At 40.2% G+C, this 26,046-nt stretch overlaps 2 protein-coding genes across 5 annotated transcripts; one reads left to right on the top strand and one right to left on the bottom strand.

The window, feature by feature from the left end:
- Positions 1–306: 306 nt before the first annotated feature.
- Positions 307–19,134, bottom strand: GTSF1 (gametocyte specific factor 1). 4 transcript variants are annotated; one of them, XM_059185083.1, is made up of 11 exons: positions 18,938–19,134; positions 18,553–18,688; positions 18,318–18,435; positions 17,046–17,090; positions 11,511–11,611; positions 9,146–9,272; positions 8,625–8,708; positions 8,100–8,163; positions 6,371–6,465; positions 5,218–5,250; positions 307–521 (listed from the first exon to the last, which is right to left on the bottom strand). In XM_059185083.1, exons 3-10 carry the CDS (start codon positions 18,319–18,321, stop codon positions 5,234–5,236), a joined length of 537 nt encoding a protein of 178 aa, XP_059041066.1. In that variant the 5' UTR covers positions 18,322–18,435; positions 18,553–18,688; positions 18,938–19,134; the 3' UTR covers positions 307–521; positions 5,218–5,233. The 4 variants fall into 4 exon arrangements, with proteins under 4 accessions (XP_059041066.1, XP_059041068.1, XP_059041069.1 ...); XM_059185085.1 differs by lacking the exon at positions 18,318–18,435 and having other exon boundaries at positions 18,938–19,132; XM_059185086.1 differs by lacking the exons at positions 18,318–18,435; positions 18,553–18,688.
- LOC131838656 (chorion-specific transcription factor GCMa-like) lies at positions 2,875–5,111 on the top strand. Its single transcript, XM_059185082.1, is given in 2 exon segments — positions 2,875–3,864; positions 3,866–5,111. Coding segments are annotated over 2 exon segments (1,326 nt in total). The 5' UTR covers positions 2,875–2,986; the 3' UTR covers positions 4,314–5,111.
- Positions 19,135–26,046: the final 6,912 nt, after the last annotated feature.

Here is a 26,046-nt window from a genome sequence, read left to right as displayed (position 1 = left end):
TTAGCTGGATCCTTAAGATAACTTTAAAAGATTTTATTTATTTATTTGACAGAGAGAGATCACAAGTAGGCAGAGAGGCAGGCAGAGAGAGGGGAAGGGAAGCAGGCCCCACCTGCTGAGCAGAGAGCCCGATGCGGGACTCGATCCCGGACCCTGAGATCATGACCTGAGCCGAAGGCAGCAGCTTAATCCACTGAGCCACCCAGGCGCCTCCTTAAGATAACTTTAAATAATTATGCTTCATTAATGTGAAATGGGATGTGATTTCTGATCTTGGGCTGCAGGTACTTAACCAAACTATCAAGCTATCTATATTGATGCTTTATTTGAAACAGTTCTGAGTTTGAGGGTTCTTTTCTTGCATCAAATGAGTGAAGACTCAAAGCGGGGAAGAAAAAAAAAAGGTACTTGTCAGTTTGAAAGTCACAGACAGTTTATCTTTCTATAATTAGATTAGGAGGAAAAACCATGAAGAACCCATTGGTGGCAGGAAGAAGCAAGAGTCTTCTAGGGTCTGGCATCTGCAAGGAAATGAGAGAAAAAAAGTTCTTAGTTCCTTTCAGTGATAAAAACACCAACCACATCTGATAATAGGCCATATAACTACAACCTGATTAACATCTATTAGTCAGCTGAAGAATCTGACATTGCTTATTGCAGAACAGCAAGTACCTTCTGACGCTTAGCTCTTCAGTACCACTAAGAAACTTGTTAATTGAATCAAAAACATTCTACAAAGAGATCACTGTACAATCCTGTGTCACCAGTTTCACGACCGAGAAGTAAATCAGGACTATCCATACAATTGACTTCTCCAGACAACTGTGGATTAATTTCAGCTAACGTATATTGATCTTTTTCTCTTCTCATATGCTCTATCTACTCATTAATTCAGTTACATTTTTTGAGCTGTTACAACATACATTAGGGGAATAAAAATTAATATGACATCACCTGCTTTAAGACATTTATCTAGTAAAAAGTAGATTTGTTGATAAAAACATAATGAGATAAAGCATATCAAGTGCAAGGTGAACAAACCCTCTTCATGTATGTGCATTCAAAAAAATCTCCACCAACACTTAAGTTCCTTAAGGGGATAAATCCTATATTCTATTTCTTTTGTGTCTTTCCAAAGAAGCTAGAGAATTCTGTAACAACTGGCATTCAAAAAATGATACTTTATTTTTATTAAGAGGATAAAAAATTCTGTGGCTGTTTAAGGATTGTTACCTAACCTAGGATCATTTTTCTCTCCTGATTCCTCAGAGATTATACAGGAAAATACATTTTTAGCATGTAAGGGGTTTAATAGTGAAAAGTTCCCAAGGAGAGAAGATGTCAAGTCTTAGGTATTAGAGATAGAAGTTTCTCCTAGGCTTTCACCTTTATTTTTTTTTTTAAAGATTTGAGAGTGAGAGAGAGAGAGACACCATGAGCACATGTACGAGTGGGGACAGGGCAGAGGGAGAAGGAAGCTGCCTTCTCGCTGAACAGAGAGCCCGATGTGGGGCTTGATCCCAGAAACCTGAGATCATGACCTGAGCCCAAATCAAGAGCTGGCTGCTTAACTGACTGAGCCATCCAGGTGCCCTAGAATATTTATTTCTTGTAATCTCTACACCCAATGTGGGGCTCAAACTCATGACCCCAAGATTAAGAGTTGCATGCTTTCCGGAGTGAGCCAGCGAGATGCTCCCAGACCGTTTGTATTAGGTAGTAATCCGTACTATATGAGAACCAAGTGTCTTGGGCAGTGTGTTGGAGAAGGATTCAAAGTTCACCATTTATCCAGGTGCTGTGTGCTTTCCTGACACACCCCAGTGCTGTCCTGTCTCTTTCCATTCTGGGGCCAAATCCCATTTTCTGGTTCTTCATGTATTTAACAATTTTACAAAATGTACCAAGAAAAATGGCTAGCACCTAGAAGCAACCCATAAATATCATCGTCCATAGTTAAGGTGTATTTGGTTTTAGAATCTCTTTTCTGCTTCCCACCAGGAGAAACATCAGTTTAGGTATAAAATGAACCCTAACTCACTGGAGATCCATCTGCTTCACTGCCCAGAGGAAGTGAATGAACTGGAAGGCAAGAGGCCAATTACTCACTCCTTAAATAAATATTCACAGGGGGCTTACTATCTGCAAGACAGTGAGGACATAGTCTCTTTCCTAGCCTAACAATATTCCTTTTGGCAGGAGCAATACGGCTGAGCAACCTCAGCCAAAAAAGCATTGAAAGAATCAAATTTGGCTCTTCCATAGTCACATAGGGTTACCTCAAGGAAAGGTTTCATCTTTAGAAAGTGAAAGATTTTAGGCTCTTCATACAGATTTTGTAAGATCTTGCGAAATCAAATATTCAGATAAGATCAACAGTGCAAGCTTCTTAGAGACCCCAAACTTTTAACTGCTCATTAAAAAGAGTATGAATTTTTTGCTGAGTGTTAAACTGTACTGCACAGGGGAAGAATTGCAGAGCAGTGAAGCACAGCTGTCTGATTAATCTCAGTCCATTAAAAAGGCATGATAGATCTAGAATGCAACTTTGATTAAAAAAAAAAAAAAGAAAAAGAAAAAGGAAAAAGGCAGTGTGTACTAACGTTAGGGAAAACAACTTGGCATGTTAACAGAATTCTAATTTAACCAGTAAATGCTTATTCATTAGAGCCATAACAGAAGCTATATACTTAAAAAACACAGGCACACACAAAGCTTTAATTTGATACCATAATCTGAAAGAAAATTGGACCCCCCTCTTTCAGCACTTTTCCTTTCCCCAAAATCTCCAATCAGGCCTCATTAAATTCATCTCCAGTCTTCAACTACAGCTTCATGGAGGAAACGTTGAAACCTGACAAAAATGTCAGAAAACAGTCTCCAGGTCTAAGTTGCTGAGTCAAGAGTGGATTGATCCGACTGTAGGAAACGCCTTTGAGAAGCAGATTCCTCACCATTTCTGTGGAAATTGGGTAGACGGAACCCTATGGATGACCTGACTGTCATGGCGCCTGAAGACCTTGATTCCGAGGACAAGGAGGTGTTAAGCTGGGATATTAACGATATGAAACTGCCACAGAATGTGAAAAAGACTGACTGGTTCCAGGAATGGCCCGACTCCTACGAGAAGCACATCTACAGCTCAGAGGACAGGAACGCACAGCGGCACCTGAGCAGCTGGGCCATGCGCAACACCAACAACCACAACTCCCGCATCCTCAAAAAGTCCTGCCTGGGCGTGGTGGTGTGCAGCCGTGACTGCTCTGCTGAGGAGGGCCGCAAGATCTACCTGCGACCCGCCATCTGCGACAAAGCCCGGCAGAAGCAGCAGAGGAAACGCTGTCCAAACTGCGACGGGCCTCTGAAGCTCATTCCTTGCCGAGGCCATGGGGGCTTCCCGGTCACCAACTTCTGGAGGCACGACGGACGCTTCATATTCTTCCAGTCAAAGGGAGAGCACGATCATCCAAAACCAGAAACCAAATTGGAAGCCGAGGCAAGAAGAACAATGAAAAAAGCACATGCAGCGGCATCTGCCTCTGTCCCCTCAAAGCTGAAGGAGAGCCCAGATACAAAGTCTCTTCCAGGTGAAACCCAAAGTTGGGGAAGTTTTCCTTTAACTTGGTCTTTCCAGGAGGGCGTCCAGTTGCCCGGTAGTTACAATGGACGTTTAATAGCTAACACTCCCCAGCAGAAGTCTCTGAATGATTGCTTGTTCTTCTCCAAGAGCTGTTGCTTGGGGGGAACCACTGACCTGGCAGACCCCACTTCCACCTTGGGCCCCACTAAGCTCTATGACAAATGCAAACTGTCCAGTAGTTGGATCTGTAATGGTGGGGACCTGCTTCATCCTGTTTCCGGAGTCTTCTGACTACGGTGATCGGCAAACATGGAATATAAATACTGCCTTGGGGAGACAGTCTCTTAATGACAACTGTTGTCCCAGTTATCCTTTCCCTCTGACCAGCTGGCCTTATGACTTCTCCCCTTCCCAGAGCTCTGCAGAACCCTTTCCCCAGCAGATTCCAGTGGAACCGCCTGTGGCCGAAAGTAGCTGTCGCCCATTATGGCCTAATCCAGGGGGTGAGCTTTATGAAGAGAGGCTGCATGTGGATTTTAACAGCTGCTGCCCTTCCTCCACATGCCACTCACCTCAGGAAGACCCCTTTCTCCTTACCTACGCCTCCCATCCCCACCATCAATACTCATTGACAGGCAAGAGCAGCAAATGGGATTTTGATGAAGACATGAGGGGCGTGGGTTTGGATCATTACAGCAATGAGATGCTTCTCAACCTCTGTCCTTTAAGATGATCCAAACTGAAAACCTTGTACCCTATTAGCAGGACTACAATTTAGTGCAGACTCTCTGGAAAACAGTATGGAAGGTTCCTTAGAAAACTCAAAAGTAGAACTACCTGCACTCCCGTGGTCATTGCAGCAGCATTCACAATAGCCAAAGTATGGAAACAGCCTAAGTGTCCATCAGCAGAGGAATGGATAAAGAAAATATGGTGTGTGGTATATATTTATATATATATATATATACACACACACACACACACACACGCATATACAGTGGACTAGATTACTCAGCCTCACAAAAGTGAGGAAATCCTACCATTTGCGACAACATGGATGGACCTTGAGAACATTATGTTAAGTGAAATAAGTCAGACAGAAAAAGACAAATACTGTGAACTCATTTACATGTGGAATCTAAAAAAAACCCAGACTCATAAAAACAGATCAGATTGGGGTTGCCAGAGGTTACTGGGGCAGGGCGGGAGTCATGGTGGGGAATTGGGTGAAGGCAATCAAAAGATAACGAAACTTCCAGTTTTAAGATAAATGTACATTTATGTAATTTTGGAAGCTGTAATGTACAACATGATGACTCTGGTTAGCAATATTGTATTGCATGTTGGGAAGTTGCTGAGAGAGTAGATCTTAAATGTTCCTACAATGGGGAAAAATGTGTAATTATGTGAAGCAATGGATATTAACTTACTGTGGTAAAAAAATTTGGCAGTAAATACATATATCGGGTCATTATGTTTTACATCTTAAACTTACACAATGTTATATGTTAATTATATCAATAAAACTGGAAGAAAAAAAAAAAAAAAAAAAAAGAAAATTGGACCCGAATTGCTTTATGTCCAGTTAAATCTTGCTACTATCTGAAGAGATAGAGAAATAAAACTGAAACACTTACTTGATGAGATATTCAGTTACTGTGCATTTCCATCTATGGAGTAGAAATATTTCAAAATAAATACACCATGACAATTGAAATTCACTCCTTCCCCTATTCTTACTAAACACAAATGACTTATTCTTGGGGTATACTGAATTACAATATAAAAGTGAAAGAATTTAAAATTAGTGATTGGATTCTGTTCAAGAGCATGGAAAAGAATACTTTATTACCTATTAAGCCTTTAGGCATATGATTTGGTGATCTCATTTTTAGGGAAATTCAAGTACCCAAAGGAAAATATTTTATTTTTTTTTAAAGATTTTATTTATTTATTTGGCAGACACAGATCACAAGTAGGCAGAGAGGCAGGTTAGGGGGGGAGAAAGCAGGCTCCCCGCTGAGCAGAGAGCCTGATGTGGGGCTCGATCCCAGGACCCTGGGATCGTGACCTGAGCTGAAGGCAGAGGCTTAACCCACTGAGCCACCCAAGTGCCCCAAGGAAAATATTTTAAAGGAAGTCCTCTAGCCACCTAAAAAATTAGGTCAAACAGTAGCACACACTGAATCAAGGGAATCTGCATTTGAGGGCAACATTAGGAAAGTTTGTATTAAATAAAAATGATAGTATTTTGGGTGTTCCATATGTGGGAATTTATCAGGGTGATATGATATGAATTTAGTACCTATTTACTAGGCACAGCCTCTGATATCCAGGGAAGACATTAGAAATTTCTTATGCTAGTTTCTATAACTTGTTACTTACATTTTCTTTCTCCTCATTTCCTTTTAGCTCTCTGCAATACAATTTCTAATCCCAGTTTCTACTGATATTATACCTTGAGTGTCAGCGATGAATTCCTACTACCCGATATCAGTAGACTTTTCACTGTCTCCAAATTTACCCAAGGTATTTGATGTCAGCGGCCGTCCGGTTTGAAAATATTCTTTTGGAATTTTTTTTGTATTTTCTTATTCATAATTTCCTGCTACTAACTGGGGCAGGGACTAGGGTGGAGTGAGGTGCTCAGAATGCAAAATCTGAGGAGGTACTCACTCTTGGGGTCATCTGAGGTAATGAGTTCACACTGAATATGTCTTTGAAGAATCAAAACCAACTGTATTCAGCACAATGAAAAGAGTAAAAGCATCTTGCCTTTATTTCACTTACTGTTTTTCCATGGCAGAACATATGGCAGAGACTTAGGAACACGCATGCCTGAAGCCAGGTTACTCTTATGTTCCACAACTATGTTGCTTGCAGGGCTGCAAAAAAAAAAAAAAAGACAAATTTGCCTATGCCAGCATATCTACATTCCTCAGGCAGGCACACACAAGACAATCAAAATGTGTTTTTTGTAATTTGGGGGAAAACAGCAAATTACATTCTGAAATGTAAACACATTTCCATCAAAACATTCTTGCAATTAGAATGATTACTACTTCTCTGAAAAGCTCACTGTTTTGTACAAGCATTAAGATGGGTCTCACCATTTTCATTTTCCAGAAATTGAGATAAACAGCAATGCCATCTACTGTTCAGCTGTATGACAGGCTCATCAGCTCACTCAATAAATGTAAGAGACAAAATAAAATGCCAAGACAACCAAGCCAAAGGCAACAAATCTCACAGAACTGAGGTAAAATTAATACTGTACTATTAAAATTCATCTTTAAGTTTTTCCATCTTAGTGCACACACAAAATAAGGTACATGTACAATTACCAACTCATCTTTGGAGCTAAGAAATAAAAATTGGTAAGTATTCTATTTGGGGAAAAAATGGAAGTCTCGCATCTCATTCCTTTGTTTTCTGATCCATAAATATTCTCATCTCTGAATATCTGAAACTTGATCTTTTTTTTTTTTTTTAAAGATTTTATTTCTTTGTCAGAGAGAGAGAGAGCGCGCGCAAGCACGTGCACAAGCAGGCAGAGGTGGAGAGAGAAGCAGGCTCCCTCCAAGCAAGGATCCTAGGACCCTGGGATCATGACCTGAGCCGAAGGCACCCTCTTAACTGACTGAGCCACGCAGGCATCCCTGAAACTTGATCTTTTAAGGTTTGAAGATGAAGTAGTAATGAGAAATCTCATAGATTTAAGTTAGATAGAGGGGTGCCTGGGTGGCTCAGTTGGTTAAGTGGTTAAGTATCTGACTCTTGATCTCAGATCAGGTTTTGATCTCTGGCTTATGAGTTCAAGCCCCACACTTAGATACAAAATCAGAGGAGATGCATTTTCTTCCCTATCCAATAGGTACTCTGGCTTGCCCAATTTCAAATTAAGAACTTTTAAGTTTATTTTTCCTTAGACACTAATTACCCAGAGAGGTGTCGTTGGAGAATATTTTCCAAAGCATTAAAATAGTGCCAGGGACTCCTGGGTGGCTCAGTTGGTTAAGCAGCTGCCTTCGGCTCAGGTCATGATCCCAGCGTCCTGGGATCGAGTCCCACGTCAGGCTCCTTGCTCAGCAGGGAGCCTGCTTCTCCCTCTGCCTCTGCCTGCCATTCTGTCTGCCTGTGCTCTCTCTCTCTCCCCCTCTCTCTCTCTGATAAATAAATAAAATCTTAAAATTAAAAAAAAAAGATTTTTTTTTTTTTTTTTTAAATAGTGCCAACTCCGCAAAAAACCCAACTTAGACATAAGAATGTCTGGTGCCACTGTCTCCCTTGCTAGACTGTAAACTAGTATTTCTGTGTTCCCACAGGGATTAACACAAACCATGTGGCCTTTTTATGAATTGAGGAATAAAGAAAAAAAAATAACCCATCAAAACTATCTAAGTTACCACCAAGTAACATCATTAACGAAAGAAACCAAACCATGCTTTGGCAGCTTCTTTTGGTACCAGAGCACTTAGATTTTGGGAGGCAGTGCTGGGAATGAGCCTATTTCATTTACCTGTTGTTGCCACAGTAGTTGGCTGTGCCCCAGACAAATGGGGTGCTGGTCTGTTCCCACAGATCTGCCAAAGAAAGCAAGACATAGTTTGTGGCATCCCTAGGTAAAACACCAGTTTATGCTAGTTGAATCTGTAAGTTGGGAAATAATACACCTAAGCTTAGAGAAGCAAGTAAAAATTGATCAAGTACCTGCCGAAGTGACACAGTAGCAGGAATTTAATTGAAGGATATAAATGCAAGCAACATAAATAATAATAAACATGCCCAGTAACAACCAAACACAGATGGTACAACACAATTTATGGAAAAAGGCAGTTGTAAAGAAGTGCTTTTTCCAATCGAGAGGGATAGGCTGTTCCACATGCCTGCACAGTGATACAAATGTGCTCATTTGGGGGCCCAATACAAATAATAAGGCGTTCTGAACATGGGATGCTCATAAAAAAGGAAAATCTTCCTTCTGCCTAAACTAAATGACTTGAGATTTAGACATTATGAAAAATAAGATGTAGGTACAATCCACCTTTATCCCAATCTTCATCGCAAGGAGGGCACTGCCATGTGCTCTCAGCCAGAGTCTCTTGTCCAAGGTTCCTGGTTTGGTTGACTGCAAGATAATAAGGATTCTGATGTAAGAAGGGGACATCGTCAGGTTATTATTTTTAAAGGGGTTAAGTGGCTTAAAAGCTTTCAGGGTAGCCTAATAGGTCTTTGTTTCTGAAAAATGGATGCTATGAAAGCTAAACAGAGGTCTTATCCCCTTGCTGACAGAAGAAAAAGCAGAAACAAGAATGTTTACCATATTTACGGCAAAAAAGGATTTTTATTTTTAGATAAATTGGTAAGATGGATCAGGTTGTTCAGAAGAGAAAGCAGTCTGATAAACACAGCCTGACAACCTTTTACGGATGAGATAAAATACTCAAGGGCAGAAAGGTACTATTCTTCTGAAATGATGAAAGCCAAAAATCAAGCTGACAACGCAGCGTAATACAAATCGGAAGGGGCTAACCTGTAAGATGGAAACCTTTCAGCTAGTCTTACCAACATCCTGCTCAATACAACTTTTATCATCACAGCTTGAGATATGATGACTGATTTCGGCCCGAGGAACCTGGTGACGAGCATTGAAGGGACAAGTAGCCAATTTGTTTGCGACATCAGGATGATTCTGTGGAAAAAAATTAAGGGGTCTGTCAATTCTTTCTCTTCAGATTCAAAGGGAGTGGCCTAGCCTTACTCTATAAATGACTCCCCTAAAATCTCGCAATAAACTTGCCGCTTAACTGTGGTAGGTAAACTCATGGTAGAAAATTAAGAGGGAATGAATTATTTCTCACTTACACAAACTGTACAGATGACCTCAAACTCATCAAAATGTAAGCTTCTTTATTATGTTCATAGAGACCGACAACACAGATACTGAGTTCACAGTGACTTTTATAAGGAAGTAAATAGTGAATTTAAAATTGGTTATTTATTTTAAGATTTTATTTACTTATTTGACAGAGAGAGGGACAGTGAGAGAGGGAACACAAGCAGGAGGAGTAGGAGAGGGAGAAGGGATCTTGACCTGAGCTGAAGGCAGCAGGCGCTTAATGACTTGAGCCAGCCAGGCACCCCAGGATTGGGTATTTGAACCACATTTCTCAGGGTCCCAAGACTGGCAGAACAGCCTGTAATGGTGGAACTCTCTGGATGTCTCTGAAGGGTGATATTCAGGAAACAGTAACAAGAAAACCTACTCTTAGTCCGTACTGCAGTCCAGCCCTGCTACCGCTATGCAATAGTGCTGGCAAACAGCTGTGGGGAGGGAGCCCTAGAAGAAGCTGGCTGAGGAGTTTTCAGATTAACACAGGGATACTTATTTAAAGTAATGGTGCCTGAAATGGTGCTGTGGAAAATTTGACATTTATTTCAACTATTTCATAAAGGAAAAGCCCAAATGGGAGAGGCTGCTTGCTGATCAAGTTCTTTACTTTAAGACAAAACAAAAAAAACCCAAAGTGCTAATATCACCCAAATCCTACAGGAAGCATATCAGGTATTAAGAAGTTGATTTATTAGAAGGAACAAAACATTTATCACAAATTATACTCAAAAGAGTAAAAATAATGTGAAGTGGGAGGACACGAAGAAAAAACAGAGGATGAAGAAAATTATGAGGGCAGTTACCTCCATGATTTTCATAAGGGATACTGAGCTTTCCAGTGCAGAGAGGTTTGCGGTCAAAGATTAAGAGGTTTAGAAGAGGGGAGTGAAAGGGGTGCCTGGGTGGCTCAACTGGTTAAGCATCTGACTCCTGATTTCAGCTAAGGTCATGATCTCATAGTCCTGAGATGAAGCTCTGGGTTGGGCTCTGAGCTGGGCATGGTGACTACCCAAGATTCTCTTTCTCTCTCTTTCTCCCTCTGCTCCTCCCTCCCCTCCCCCCAAAGTGCACATGCTTTCTTGCTCCCTCAACAAAGGAAAAAAGTGAGTTAAAGAAAATGTCTTTTTATTGCTTGGTTTTCTTTCCCAACCTTTGTCCTTGGGGACATGTTTGCAATCCTAGGGGAAGAAGTTGTGGTGGGATCTGGGGGCCCACATTATCCAGGTGCAAATTTAAGGGATCTTTGCTCTAGAGATTTAAAAGAGCTGGAGAAATGATCAACAATGGCATCATAATCATGTCATTAGGAATGCAAAAGAACACACTTTAAAGGATGTTAATGCATACATGAATTATATGGAGTTTGGATTAAATACCAAAAATGCTGTCCAAGCATAAATCCTGCAGACCTTTGGCCTTTGTATCTGACATCTGTATTCTAACAATCCTTACAAAGTGCCTCAATTAGTCTGCTAGCTTTAAAGTAGTTTATGTCATCTAAGACTACAAAAGAGTGACCAGAAAAAAAAAAAACCTCTGCCTAGTTGTCTCCCACCCCCACCAAAAGATGCTTCAACTAAAGACTGAAACTTGGAGAAACCATTATTTTTAGGAATAATCTAACCTCTAGCTGCTCAACTTCTCTAAAAATTCCAAGCAAAAATAAAGATAAATGTATTATGGCACTCAAACCTTATCAGGACAACGAACACATAGAATTCACAAGGCAAAAGGGATTTCTCATTGCTAGCCAACATTACTGTTTCTTCTGTTTTATAAAGTGTGAGAAGAGTATATAGAGGACGCTCTGTCACTAGTTAGGTAGAAAAAAACAGAAACAAGAAAACACGTATGTACCCAAAGAAATGGACTCATTTCTATAAATTTGGCACTTAACACAGAAGTGCTTAATGCCCAAACCAAGTCTGGCATTAAATTAAAACATTTTTGCTAAAATTATATGATACTTTCAAAATTTGGCTTTTTAAAAGAACTCAAGAGGTCATTACAAGGAAAATTATGAAAATAATGTCTTACCTTTCTGCACTTGATAAGATGATAAGGAAACCTGCAGGCCCTGATCTGGTGGTTTTTATCATAGGGGCATTGTAATAGCTTTTCAGGGTCCAGGGAATCGACTGAAAGAGAGAAGGGAAGGATAAACATACAGCTTAAGCTTTAAGCCTTTGTAAAACCATAGTATTCCAGGCACACTGGATTTTTCAACAGAGTCTACAAGAATAGAACAAGACAGTCTTCACAACAACTTGGAATTTTAAAAAAAAGGGTGACTAAACATTTAAACATGAAAACATAACTCCAAGATAAAACTGTATTACCAACAAATCTTCCTAAGTACAGCAAAACAAGCTATCACGGGATAGGATCTTGGCTCGTATTTAGTTGTATATAAATTTGTTTTACACTAAAGGTAACCAACAATGAAAAGAATAATAAAGTTACATGAAATGATATCCTCTTTTTCTTCCTAGAAGTGCTAATTCAGGGTCATTCTTATCTCTAGCTCGCCTAACCAAAGCCTCTCAACCAGTATGCTAAAGTTGGAATGGATGGTGTGCCCATATATTGATGCAGGCTACCTGTGCACACATGCCTCCTGTCCCCACCAGTCATTTCTAGGGCAAGTTAAGGGCAATTAATCCCCTTTGCCAGCATTCTTGCCTATTTACTAGTATGCTATGACATGAAAAAAGATCAGTTATAAGCTCTACGGAAGCTTGATAGATGATTTCTTTTTCATCTGTCTGCTTGGACTTATTACTGTAAGTAGTTCTTGATCTTGATTACGCTCGATACCTCTCAAAAGAAACCAATACCTTTATCAGATAGGGTGGTTTTATTTTTCATAGTTTGACACACAGATGAGAAAAAAATCAGAGAATTCTTTAATCTAGTGATTATCAAGTTAGACAGATGAAAAAATAATCTGTAAAAACAGAATGTGCTAAGTTTAAGATAACTGCAGACATATGGGGATGCTCTGTGAAAGAAAGCCTCTAACCTAGATCATTCTACTTAAAACTTCCCTTAGAAGACTATACTTTCAGAAATCATCTCTATAGTTACTAAACAAGTTTCTCTAAATGTGTAAAGCTACACGTAGGCTTTACAAATTTTAGCAAGCTTGATTAAGGAAGGGAAATTAAATGGTTAAACACATTCTCAATATATTATGGGGACAAAAGGTGACCTAATAAAATGCTGTTACCATCATTGAAGGCAAAGATAAAAATGAAATAAGATAAACAATTCACATTTGATAAGGAGCTTATAAACCAGGAGACTGCTATGAGAATCAGAAGCCAGTGGGGAATTGAAACAGACAGTTTCACTGGAGGAGTGGTAAACATGGAATAAATTGCTAACCATGATCGTGATGCAAATGAGCCAGAAAGGTGATCTGAAGGACAGAATGAATAGGAAGGAAAAGTCTTAGAGGACAAGCAAGTTTATTATGCCAACCAGGCTCATCCTGACCAGCAATTTTTTCACATTTCTGAAGCTTCAGGACACCCAGGGACAGTTTACAGATACAATTCTTATTACTTTCCCTTCATTTAATCCTTTCCATCATGAGCAAATATTAGGCCATGTCACCAGCTGACAGACTAGACATACCTTATGATTCATACACATTATGCTGCCCATACAGTGACATATATCACAGTTGGTAATGATGACTTCCTACCATAATGTTTTATTTCTTGGCCTCTGGTAACTTAGGTTAGCTCTAAACTGTTTTTCTAGATTAAAAAATTTTTATTTTATTTTTAATTAAAAGTTTTTAATGGTGGCAAAAATATACATAACATATAACTTAATGTCTTAATTAATTTTAAGTGCATAGTTTGACAGTGTTAAGTATAGTCACATTGTTATGCAACCAGTTTCCAGACTTTTTCATCTTGCAAAACTGAAACTCAATATCCATTAAGCAATAATTCCCCATTCTCTCCTCTCCCCAATCCCTGGCAACCACTAATTCCACTTCTTGTTTCTATGAGTCTATTTCAGATACTTTATGTAAGTAAAATCACAGTGTAGGTATTTTTTTGACTGACTTATTTCATTTAGCATAATGTTCTCAAGGTTCAACCATATTGTAGCATGTGACAGGATTTCCTGTACCTATTTTGCTATTTGTTTATTTTCTTTAAGTTTTTATTTATATTTTTTAGTAATCTCCACCTCCAGTGTAGGGCTTGATCTCATGACCCTGAGATCAAGAGTTGTATCTGCCTTCAACTGAGCCAGCCAGGTGCCTGCCTTTTTTTTTTTTTTAAACTTCATATATCTTGGAGCTCCTTCTATGTCAGGATATAAAAAGAATATTAAAAAAACAAACCAAAATCCCCAAACCAAACCAAACAGGAATACTTCAGTGCTGCATATGGATGTGCCATGGATTCTTTTTCTTTTTTTTTAGATTTTATTTGAGAATGAGAGAGAGAGAGAGAGTACCAGAGGGGAGAGGGTCAGAGGGAAAAGCAGATTCCCCACTAAGCAGGGAGCCCGATGCAGGATTTGATCCTGGGACTCCAGAATCATGACCAGAGCTGAAGGCAATTGCTTAACCAACTGAGCCACCTAGGTGCCCATGTGCCATGGATTCTTAATAATTTCTCTTACTGATGGACATTTAGAGGTCATTTCCAGTTTTTACTGTTATATAAAATGCTGTGACTAACAATCTGGTAAATGCTTGTGTTCTAGGAGTATTTTTTTGGGAAGATACCCAAAAGCACTGCATTGAGGCCTATGTGCATTTAAAGTAACAAATACTTTGTACTTGTAATAAGTACTATCAAACTGCTCATCACAAATTCTATCTGGCTTTTGGGGAATACAACTTAATTGCAGAAATAGAGTAGGCCCTGTGGACAAACTCTCTCCAAAACCACAGACTCAGACGTTTCTCACACCTTGATAGGGCCTGAAACCCAGGGGGAGAAATGGAGGAAACTTCATAGAAATAGGAAGGGTGGGGCGCCTGGGTGGCTCAGTGGGTTAAAGCCTCTGCCTTCGGCTCAGGTCATGACCTCAGGGTCCTGGGATCAAGCCCCGCATCAGGCTCTCTGCTCAGCAGGGAGCCTGCTTCCTCCCCTCCTCTCTCTACCTGCCTCTCTGCCTACTTGTGATCTCTATCTGTCAAATAAATAAATAAAATCTTTAAAAAAAAAAAAAAAAAAAAGAAATAGGAAGGGAGACCTGACAAAAGTTTCATCAGTTAAGAGGTACAGTCCCAAACAGAAGCTGGAGAGCTTTAGATCAGATTAAGATTATAGTTGAAGGACGCCTGGGTGGCTCAGTTGGTTAGGCAACTGCCTTCGGCTCAGGTCATGATCCCGGAAGTGCTCAGTCTCCCACGAGGCTCCCAGCTCTGCAGGGAGTCTGCTTCTCCCTCTGACCTTCTCCCATCTCATGTTCTCTCTCTCTCAAATAAATAAATAAAAAGAAAAAATATTATAGTTTAAGGTCAATTTGGGAAGAAGATCAAGTATATCCTAGGGCAGTGTTAAATTATTTGGGGACTATGTTAAAATGAAGATTCTGATTCAAAAGGTCTGGGACCGGGCCCAGAGATTGTGCATTTCTAACAACTTCCAGGTGATATTTTTCTAAGAAAAAAAATTATGGCTGAAAAAAGTAAAGAATGAGAGACATAAAGAGGAGTTGTTGCTTTCTAATTTAATGGAGTAGTAAGCTTCTAGGAATAAATATAAATCTACCTATGTCACATGGAATTCCAGGTTTACATTAAAGTATCTTTAAAAATTTTTTTAAAGATATTTTTTATTTATTTGACAGAGAGAGAGCGAGAGAGAGGTCACAAGTAGGCAGAGAGGCAGGCAGAGAGGGGGAAGCAGGCTCCCTGCTGAGCAGAGTGCCCGATACAGGGCTTGATCCCAGGATCCTGGGATCATGATCTGAGCCAAAGGCAGAGGCTTTAACCCACTGAGCCACCCAGGTGCCCCCATTAAAGTATCTTTTTAAAATATTTTGCCTATTGGGACACCTGGGTGGCTCAGTTTGTTAAGCGGCTGCCTTCGGCTCAGGTCGTGATCCCAGAGTCCTGGGATTGAGTTCCACATCCGGCTCCTGGCTCATCCTCCCACTCTGCCTGCTGCTCTCCCTGCTTGTACTAGGCCTCTCTGTTAAATGAATAAATAAAACCTTAAAAAAATTCTTAAAAAAAAATTTTTTTTCCCCTATGTATTTGAGAGAGAGAGTGAGAGAGCACACAGGCAAGGAAAGGGGCAGAGGGAGAAGCAGGCTCCCCACCAAGCAGAGAGCCCCATAAAAGGCTCAATCCCAGGACTCTGGGATCATGACCCAAGCTGAAGGCAGACACCTAACCGACTAAGCCATCCAGGTGGCCTACATTAATATATCTTAAGAAAAACTAAGGAGGTAGGGGAGGGAGCCCTAAGGCAGACCAAGGAGAATCAGTTTTCTAGATCAATGATTCTCAAAGTGTGGTCCTCAGATCAGTAGCCTCAACTGAGAACATGTTAGAATTGCAAATTCCTGAGCCCCAGACCTTCTAAATCAGAAATTCTGGGGGTAAGCAACAACAACAACAAAACACACAAAAAACCCCAAACCAACCAACCAACCAAACATACAAATTCTAGGTTAAGTCCAGCAAGCTAGTTTTAACAAACTCCCCAGGTGATCTTGCTGCATGCTCATGTTTGAGAATCTCTGATGTAGATATTTAATGAAGACTATTTCCATAAAAATATCGGTGATTAAGATTCTTTGAAGGTAGAATGGAACTAAAAAAATATCATTTAGTTGGAACTTATTAACTCCAAAGAGACTCTGAACAATACAGCAAAGTAAGAAACAAAGTAGGCCCTGTTGTCAAGTTTCATCCACTCACTGATGCCGTTGTTCCTTAAATTTGGTCAGGATCTAGAAACCACAGTGCCTTATGGTATCCAGTGTGGCACTGCTTATGAATAACGTGTGACTCTCTCCCTAACTATGTCACCTTGGACAAATCAGTTAATCCAGGTTCTGTTTTCTCAGATGTAAAATCCAAACATTAAATGAAATGATTTTTTCAGTCTCTTTTGTTTCTACATTTGTATTGTTCTAGATGCTAGCTTCCTTCTGACTTCTTGGGCCATCTAAGATTCTTGAATCACTTGAGAAATAAGAACTCTTCATAGGATTTCTTTAACCCCAAGAACTCAATGTATATCAGCATTATTAAGAATATCATATTGTCCCTCATAATAGAAAACAGACGTTATAGTTACTATCCCCTTGTCTTTAATAGGAGAAACTGAAGTTCTAAGAAATTATGTTTCATTTAATAAAAATATAGTTTAACACAGATGACCCAGCTGTAGCCTTTTCAAAGACTGATAGATTTCAAGTGTCTTATTTCAAATTTGGGAACTTCTCTACCACCATACAGACAACCTCAGCAGTTGACGGAGAAATGTGAATCTTTCCAAACACACCCTAAGAGTCTTGTCAGACATAAAACTATATGTAAGAAATTTAACTTATTTTCTAAAAACAGTAAGAAATACATACTGTAAGTTTCTTCCATGTTGGAAATGAAGAAGCTGAATCCAAGCACTGAGGGGGGAAAAAAAAAGCAGTGGTTCAGTAAATAGGACTACTAATTTAAAGTGTATTCAGGTGATAAGATAGTGTACTTTAAGTGCCATTACAACAACCTGTCACTGTTTACCATCCATTAGGGTTGGTATTTAACATTAAAGGGGCCAAGTCAAGACCACAAGGGTACTACTATTTAAACTTTAGGATAAACATAGGAATAAAGTACTCTTTTAAAGCTCTCCTCTGAAGTTCTTAAAAATACAGGATGGACAGGCTGCCAGTCTTGCTCTCTCCTGGCACCTGGGAATGCTGGAAGTCTAGGTCCACCAGTATGCACTTAGTCCATCCAATAAGCCCAGAGACATTGCTAGCTTACTATTTTTTGAAAAAGATTTTATTTATTCATTTGAGAGAGAAAGAGAGTGAAAGCGTGAGCAGTGGGGAGTAGGGAGTGGGAGAAGCAGACTCCCCGCTGAGCAGGGAGCTTGATGTGGGGGCCCTATGCCAGGACTCTTAGATCATAACCTGAGCTGAAGGTAGTCACCTTACTGAACCACCAAGGTACCCCTAGCTTACTAGTTCTATGACTTCTCTAAATATGATCAGGAAGTGTCACACTTACTCCAGTGATGCTTCACCTCCCCTCTCCTCCACCAATCCCATATACAAAAATGGACAGACTTTAGGTTAAATCTCTCCAGTTAGTAGTCACTCCCTCTAAGCACTGAGGGAAAACTTCTGATTGTTAGGACTTAACGACTATCCATTTTATGGATAATACAGTAATAAAAGAACAAGTCTGTAACAGAAATGTGGAAGATAAACGACAAGAAATGATCCTGTAGTTTGAATCCTCTTCTACCGAAGATCTCCCCCCATTTAGCACTGTGATTAAATAAACTAATCATTATGGGAAAAAACTGAATTTATAGAAGATCATTCTCATAGGAAACTTCTGAAAATTAGCCTGGGTTACAGTTGTTGTCTCTAGGGCAAGCTCTCCTTTGGCCCATCTTACAGTTCCACACCCCTTCCCCCCATTCTATGACATAAGCAGCCCTGGAATCTGAGGTAGGAAATACAAGTGATCAGCTGGAACTCTAGTTTGGTAATCTGCCACACAGCCTATTTGTTAATAACATTTACTAACAAAACTGCTGGAAAAAAATTTTTTTTTTTCATGTCTGGATTAAGAAATTCTAACTTTCCTTTTGACAACTTTTAGTTATACTTTATACTTACTCATTAACTATAAGATGTTTGGAAGGAAGAACCAAGTAGTATGTTCCCTGATTTTAAGGTATTTATAGAGGAACAATCAGCACGAGATTCAGCAACTTACGGAAAGCCAGCCTGAACTCTGGGGGCAAAAAGACTAATTACAGTAGATTCAGGGTACTGAAATCCACAGCTTTATCATTCAGCCGTGTCCACTTAAGTATCTTCCGTACCAAACTGTTAACAGGCGATTCTTTACCTTTTCCCTAGTACTAGACCGCGGTGAAACGGATAAATTACGCGATGCAGTCAAGTTTGGGGGCTGGATGTAGTCTGAAGCAACTGGTTAAACTCTTAACAGAGCTGGGGTCTTGGTAAAACAATCCTTTTTCTTCCTTCAAACAAAACAATCAGAGGAGATTTAAGCAATGGGACTCAACAGGAGGTGGGGAAGGTGGTTAACTTAAAACAATGTACACAGAGGAGGCAGGGAGGCCCTCGAGGGGGCTGGCGGTGCTGAGAACCCACAAGGCCCAAGGCTACAGGCTGGTGGAAAGGGAAGACACCAGGTGGTGAAGGTATCCCAGAACCCTAAAGGTGAGTGTTTGTGGAGGCCCCAAGCCAGGCGGGGACGTCTTTCTTACCTCGGTCGAGACACGTTCTCTCCACAGCCGCTTTCTCCCCGCATCGGCGCCCAGCAACGCTCACTTCCGCCCCTGACGTTAGGGGGTGGGGCCCCCACTTCCTATGACGCTGGTCTAGGCTCCGCGGGAGCCAAGGGGACCCTCCCTCCCGGGCCTTCCCGGGCCACGGCGCCTTGGCCAGTTCTCACTCTTCCCGTTCCACTTCCTCGGGCCATTTTCCTATTTCAGCCCCTGCTTGTGGGGTCTCCGGAATGATAGTGGCCTTGCGTGGGTGAAACTCACCCAAAGCCTTCCCGGGGCTTTGTGGCGGCCATCTTAGGAAAGAGAATGAGGGCTTAGATACGGGCACCGCGCAGGGGAAGGGGACTGGCTGGTGTCGGCTGCTGGCTGGGAGGAAGCCTTGTTTGTGGAAGTTGCCTAGCCAAAATAACCAAGGAAGGGGAAGCTAGTTTTCGTTTAGCAAACATTGTAGAATCTTAAAATCCAAACGTCAGTAGTAGTAAGAATGCTTGGAGGAAGGATGCCCTAGTTAGATTAAAGGGAGTCAGAGTTGAGAGAGCTCAATGCTCAGTGAAGAGTTGGGAGAGGTGAAGAGGGCCAAAAAGTTATAACTTGATAATGGAAACCCAAATATAGATTGCGAGTCTTGTGGAAACCGTGACACACACACACGTATAAACAGTTTTGTCCCTGAGGTGCTTAGGAAACTAGGCCTAAAGAGGATGAAAGGCGAAATGGCAGTATAACATGCCAAAAATGTGGTCACGACTGGAAACTTACGTTAGGAAGAAATCAGTGGGGCCCCACGATGAGCTGGGAAGGATTTATAGAAAAAAGAGACCGTGTCCTTTGAAAGCTAGACAGAAAAAAAAAAGGAAGATGTTGACCTACGGATAGATCTGGTGATACTGTTTTTCAAAACCAAGAAAATAAAATTAAAATATGAAAACAAAATATGATAAATTTTTGTACTATCCAAGGTGCAGGAGGCAGTATGGGAGATCAGTCTGAGTGCTCAATTATTGAGACTTTTGGAACATTTCAGTGGTTTCTAGAGCCTAAATGTGACTTCGGAGAACTTGTCCTGATAGCAAGAACTGAATATAACTTATGAGACTATTTAGTAAACATAGATTGTTACCTTTTCTTTTTCTTTTTTTAAGATTTTATTTATTTAGGGGTACCTCGGTGGCTCTGTGGTTAAGCAGATACCACAGTCACCCAGGTGTCCCTACCCAGTTGGTGGTGGTCGTGATTGTTTTTAAAGATTATCAGCCCTTGGGCTGAGGAGATTGTGCTTCATAGTATTTGGCTCATATTAAGACCCTAAAAAGAAATGTGTTGTTAGACGCCCTGCCCAAGCCATTCATGTAGGCTAGTGGTTTTTAATTTTGTCTGTACATTAGAATCATCTGGGGAGCTTTTAAGGCATACTATGCCAAGTTCCTTTTCCAGACCAATTAATCAGAAAGGGCTGAGCATAGTTATTTTTAAAAAGCTTCCCAGATGGGGCGCCTGGGTGGCTCAGTGGGTTAAGCCAGTGCCTTCGGCTCGGGTCATGATCTCAGAGTCCTGGGATCGAGTCCCACATCGGGCTCTCTGCTGAGAGCCTGCTTCCCTCTCTCTCTCTCTCTGCCTGCCTCTCCATCTACTTGTGATTTCTCTCTGTCAAATAAATAAATAAAATCTTTAAAAAAAAAAAAAAAAAAAGCTTCCCAGATGATTCTAATATGCAGTCAGGGCTGAGAACCACTGACCTAGGCACTGTTTTGAATTTAGGAAATCTATTCTTTTACCCGAGTAGCCTGCATAATTCCTGTGAAGGAGGATCAAGCTGTTAAAGTGCTTCTTGAAAGATAATAGCTAAGAACGAAAACTTCATTGCAAGCTTAGCACAAAGCATTTTAGAGAAAGCTGCTGTTTTGGTAAATCAGTTTCAGATTGTTAGGAATATCTTAAAGTAATCTTTCTGAAATCCTAAACCTCTGAATTTATCACATCATTCATGCAGATTGGTGCAGCCAATGTGATTTGAAGTGAAATGTGATTTTTCAGGCTTTAAATTGCAGTAAGCTGGTGAAATTGTTGACACTGTTACTGTGACCCATGCATACTTTTCAGATACCTGCAGACTGAAATTTCTGGGCTTGAAAGGATGGAGGTGGTGGGTACCAAACTAGAACCCAAAGTCAGGCTTCACTGCATTTAGTAATGCCTTGTCAGAGTGACAGGATCCTCATTTGAAAAAGCTGTTCGATTTAGCATGAGGGAACAAGCCCACCAACTTTTATTTTATTTTATTTTAAGATTTTATTTATTTGGGAGAGATAGCATGAGTGGAGGGATGGGCAGAAGGAGACACAGAGAGAGAGGGACAAGCAGACATCCCCCCAACTGAGCAGGGAATTCTGATGTTGGGCACCATCCCAGGTTTCTGGGATAATGACCTGAGTGGAAGGAAGGTAGATGCTTGACTGACTGAGCCACCCAGGCACCCCATGCCCACCAGCTTTTAAATAAGTAAACAAACAAAACAAAACCCCCAAACTGTCTTTCAGTGGAGACTTTAAAATTAAAATGTGCAAAAAAAAAAGAAAAAAGAAAACGCACCACACATCTATTCTTTCTATTCTTAAATGCTTTGTTCATTCATCTCCAACCAAGAAAGTTCCTGCTTTATCTAAGATCCCTGCTGAGCTTTCTTTCAGCCTGGCTTTCAGCCAAGTTGAATATATTTGAAAAGGGAAAAAACAATGAGACCAAGGCATTCATAAAGAGTCAATCTAGGTGCTAGCCAGGATTAATACCCTGGACTGAATCTGATCCTTGCTGGCTCTATCTGAGGATATGCTAGCATTTATCCCTAAATTATAGATTGTATTTTTGAATTAATAATTGTAAGTTAAAAACAGAGACTCTGGACTAACAAGTAAAAAGACAGACCAGTGCCCTAGTGATTAAAAACAAACACTTTTTTTTTTTTTTTTTTTAAAGATTTTACTTATTTATTTGACAGAGAGAGACATAGTGAGAGAGGGAACACAAGCAGGGGAAGTGGGAGAGGAGGAAGCAGGCTTCCTGTGGAGCCGGGAGCCTGATATCCCAGGACCCTGAGATCATGACCCGAGCCAAAGGCAGACGCTTAATGACTGAGCCACCTAGGCACCCTTAAAAAAAAAATTAAAAAAAAAATGGTTTATTTACTTGAGAGGGACAATGTGTGGAGAGGGGCAGAGGAAGAGAATCTTCAAGCAGATTCCCTGCTGACCCATGAAATCGTGATCTGAGTCAAAACCAAGAGTCTGGTGCTTAAGCAACTGAGGCCTCAGGCATATCCCCCAACCCCATGCCCCCTCAAAGATCTTTGTTAGAAAATGGGTTTTCCCAGCTTCTAGGATTGAAGGAATTCCGTAGTCTTTGAGATTCCTTAGGGATTTTCAGTGTTTTAGATAGCCAATAAAACTTAAACTTTGCTCATCAGAAGACTAAAATGTTAAATTTCTTTATTTTTGGTTTGAATGTCATCAGCAAAGTTCTGATTCTCTCACCTAATTATAAATTCTGATTGGTAGTTAAATGCATAATTAAAAATAGGAAAATTATTCAATAAACACAGTTGCAAAATATTTCAAATTGAAAGATCTAGGGGATCGTAATGGATAGTGTTACTGATGAGGATAGATTGGGAAGTACTGCTTTAGAGGAGGGTGAAAGGTTGGTGCTGGTTGTAATTTTTCAGGCAAAGTAGCAGGGATAGGTGCTGCTACCAGGAAACCAAAGAAAATAAATTTATGTTTGAAGAAAGAGTCCTTAATGGGAGTTTGGAATAAATAGCCAACATTTAGCTCTAGAAACACAGGCTAATACAAGATGAATGAAAAAACTAATAGTGATTTTTAAAAATTTATACTTTAAATTATTTCTGTGTCTTAATATGTAAATGTTATATACCTGTGTAATCCATATCGCCTGTAACAGTTATGAGTGGGTTTGAGAAATCTGTTCTCTATGTTTTTCCTTGACTTCTAGCTAGTTTCTTTTTCCAAGAAGTCAGCAACAAACAACCCTTCACTCTCTTTCTGGTGTTGATATCTAAAATGTAAATTGTTAAGTCAGAATTTTCAAATCATTGTTAGTATCATGTTGGCAAGGCTTTTATGAACAAATAGATGAAGAAGTGAAATTTATTGAAAGAAGATCGTTGAAAAGATGGTAGAATGGCAGAATAATACTAAAGAAATTTTACCTACTAAAAGTTATGCCAAAGACTTGTCTTGCACAGAACAGTTCTAAAATTATAAAACTGCCATTCTTCTGTTATTTTAAAAAAATGTTAATGGGTGCTTGAGTGGCTCAGTGGTTTAGGCCTCCAGCTCAGTCTCAGCTCAGATCTTGATCTCAGGGTCCTGAATTCAAGCCCTGCTTTGGGCTCCACCCTGGGTGTGGAGCCTACTTAAAAAAGAGAGCACAGCAGCAACAACAACAAAGCAAAAATTTAAAAAATGTCAAATGTTTAAACCCAAGGGTCATTTTTTTCTGTAAAGTTTTCTTTCTTTTTTTTTTTTTTTTTTAAAGATTTTATTTATTTATTTGTAAGAGAGAGAGAGAGAGTGAGAGCAAGCACAGGCAGACAGAGTGGAAGGCAGAGTCAGAGGGAGAAGCAGGCTCCCTGCGGAGCAAGGAGCCCGATGTGGGACTCGATCCCAGGACGCTGGGATCATGACCTGAGCCGAAGGCAGCTGCTTAACCAACTGAGCCACCCAGGCGTCCCTCTGTAAAGTTTTCTAACCTCTAGGGGCACCTAGGTGGCTCAGTGGGTTGGGCCTCTGCCGTTGGCTCAGGTAATGATCCCAGGGTCCGGGGATTGAGCCCCTCATCAGGCTCTCTGCTTGGTGGGGAGCCTGCTTCCCCCTCTCTCTTTGCCTGCCTCTCTGCCTACTTGTGCTCTCTGTCTGTCAAATAAATAAATAAAATCTTAAAAAAAAAAGTTTTCTAACTTGTGTCTGATATTAGGTTCTTATGTTTTCTTGTAATCTCTTTTCATCCTCCTTCCCTCCTAGCGCTTAAACTGTGTTCAGGTCAGTGGTTCTCAAATTGTGGTCACAGACCACAGCATCACTTGGGAACTTGAGAAAATGTCAATTCTTAGGCCTTACCACAGTCCTGTTGAATCAGAGACTCAGCGGTGAGATGTCCTATCATCTATTTTAACAAGGCCTTCAAGTGATTTTAATTAAAAAAAAAAATTTTTTTTTTTTTAAGATTTTATTTGACAGAGAGAAACACAGTGAGAGAGGGAACACAAGCAGACAGAATGGGAGAAGGAGAAGCAGGCCTCCTGCAGAGCTGGTAGCCCCATGCAGGGCTCGAACCCAGGTCCCTGGCATCACGGCCTGAGCCAAAGGCAGACGCTTAATGACTGAGCCACCCAGGCACCCCCAAGTGATTTTAATTTTTTAAAAATATTTTATTTATTTGTCAGAGAGAGAGAGAGAGAGCACGAGTGCCCAAGCAGAGAGAATGGCAGGCAGATGGAGAAACAGACTCCCCGCTGAGCAAGAAGCCTGATGTGACTTGATCCCAGGATCCTGGGATCATGACCTGAGTCAAAGGCAGACCTTAACTGACTAAACCACCCAGGCATCCCAGCCTTCAAGTGATTTTAATACCCACTGAAGTTTGAAAACCATTGCCTTATACTATAGTTGTCAACACTCCTCCTTTATAATGGACCAGAGCTGCTACAATTTTTAAAGAGACTAAAATATTGGAGGTTTTTTCCTTTTCTCATTTTATACTACAGCTGCTTGGGAAACCTGCACAAAAAGGCCATGTAGTATGGAACAACAATAGGATAAATCTGGGGAACCAATGAATTATGCTTTGGTATGTTATTTATGATATGAGTAATGAGCCCTAGTGATTTTTTCCCCATGGTTCATCATATTGTGAATGTAAAAGTGGAAATCTTAAACTTGATCATAGGGAATAACCTTCATAGCTACAAAGTCTTATTACTACTACACAAATATAGTTTAAATTGCTTTGATAGGACTTTTTGGTGAAGATCAGTGAATTTGGTTACCAATGTTTTTGAAAGGTTGATTAATTCAGTATAAATATTTAAGCCAGGTCACTGAGTTTCTTTCTTTCTTTCTTTTTTGTCTTAATTATCCTTTTTAAAAAAGATTTTATTTATTTATTTGAGAGAGAGAGCATGAGAAGGGAGAGGTCAGAGGGAGAAGCAGATTCCCTGTTGAGCAGGAAGCCTGATGTGGGACTCGATCCCGGGACTCCAGGATCATGACCTAAGCCGAAAGCAGTTGCTTAACCAATTGAGCCACCCAGGCGCCCACAGAGGCTCTTTTTACCCTATGTCTATGTAGATTCTTCACATTTAGAAACTTTGATTTTTTTGTGTGTGTGTGGGCACAGGACTATAACATAGTCAAGATCATGCCTTTCCTAAAACATCTTATAGTTTATTAATAGTAAATCACAATGAAGGGATGTTAAATGGAGACATAAACTACCTGTTATGGGAATATGGGAGGAATAGTTAAGACTTTGGGGAATCTAGGCAGGCTTTGAGGCAGTAACTTTGAAACTTTGTTTTTGTTTTTGTTTTTTTTAATTATTTTCTGTAAGTTTTTTTTGTTTGTTTGTTTGTTTTTGTTTTTGAAGCTTTGACCAAACGTTATGTCAAAGGCCAAAAAAAAGGTGATATTTTAGTTATTATTGTGCCTTCTTCTAAGAGGCTCAAAACTTTTTTTTCTTGATCTCACCTCCCTGAGACCAGGACTTGAGTCCTGTATATCACAAAGAATTGGATGTTTAACCAACTATGTCTCCCAGGGATCCCTTAAAACTTCTTAAAGTGAGTTATGAATAGATCTGGCACACGTATTTTGAATGACAACTGCCTAATTAGTGATGTTTTATCCCTTAAGACTAGGATGGCAACCTAGTTTTTTGTTTTTCTCAGGATAATTATTATTATCCTTTCATGGTCAAGAGTATCCTGGTTTGAAGGAAAAATTATGTAGTCACCCCAATTAAGACTTTTTGAGGGGAAGATTCCATATCCTGAAAATATGAGTATGGAAGAC

The sequence above is a fragment of the Mustela lutreola genome, chromosome 8 (genome assembly GCF_030435805.1).
Source record: "Mustela lutreola isolate mMusLut2 chromosome 8, mMusLut2.pri, whole genome shotgun sequence".
NCBI lineage: Eukaryota > Metazoa > Chordata > Mammalia > Carnivora > Mustelidae > Mustela > Mustela lutreola.
Note: the sequence above shows the minus strand (reverse complement) of the source record. Positions and strands in the feature narration are given on the sequence as shown.

Coding starts and splice junctions, on each gene's coding strand:
- GTSF1 (XM_059185083.1), bottom strand. Junction 11,612..17,045: donor CAACATGGAAGAAACTTACA/GTATGTATTTCT, acceptor TCTCTCTTTCAG/TCGATTCCCTGGACCCTGAA. Junction 6,466..8,099: donor AACTACTGTGGCAACAACAG/GTAAATGAAATA, acceptor TTTTTTTTGCAG/CCCTGCAAGCAACATAGTTG.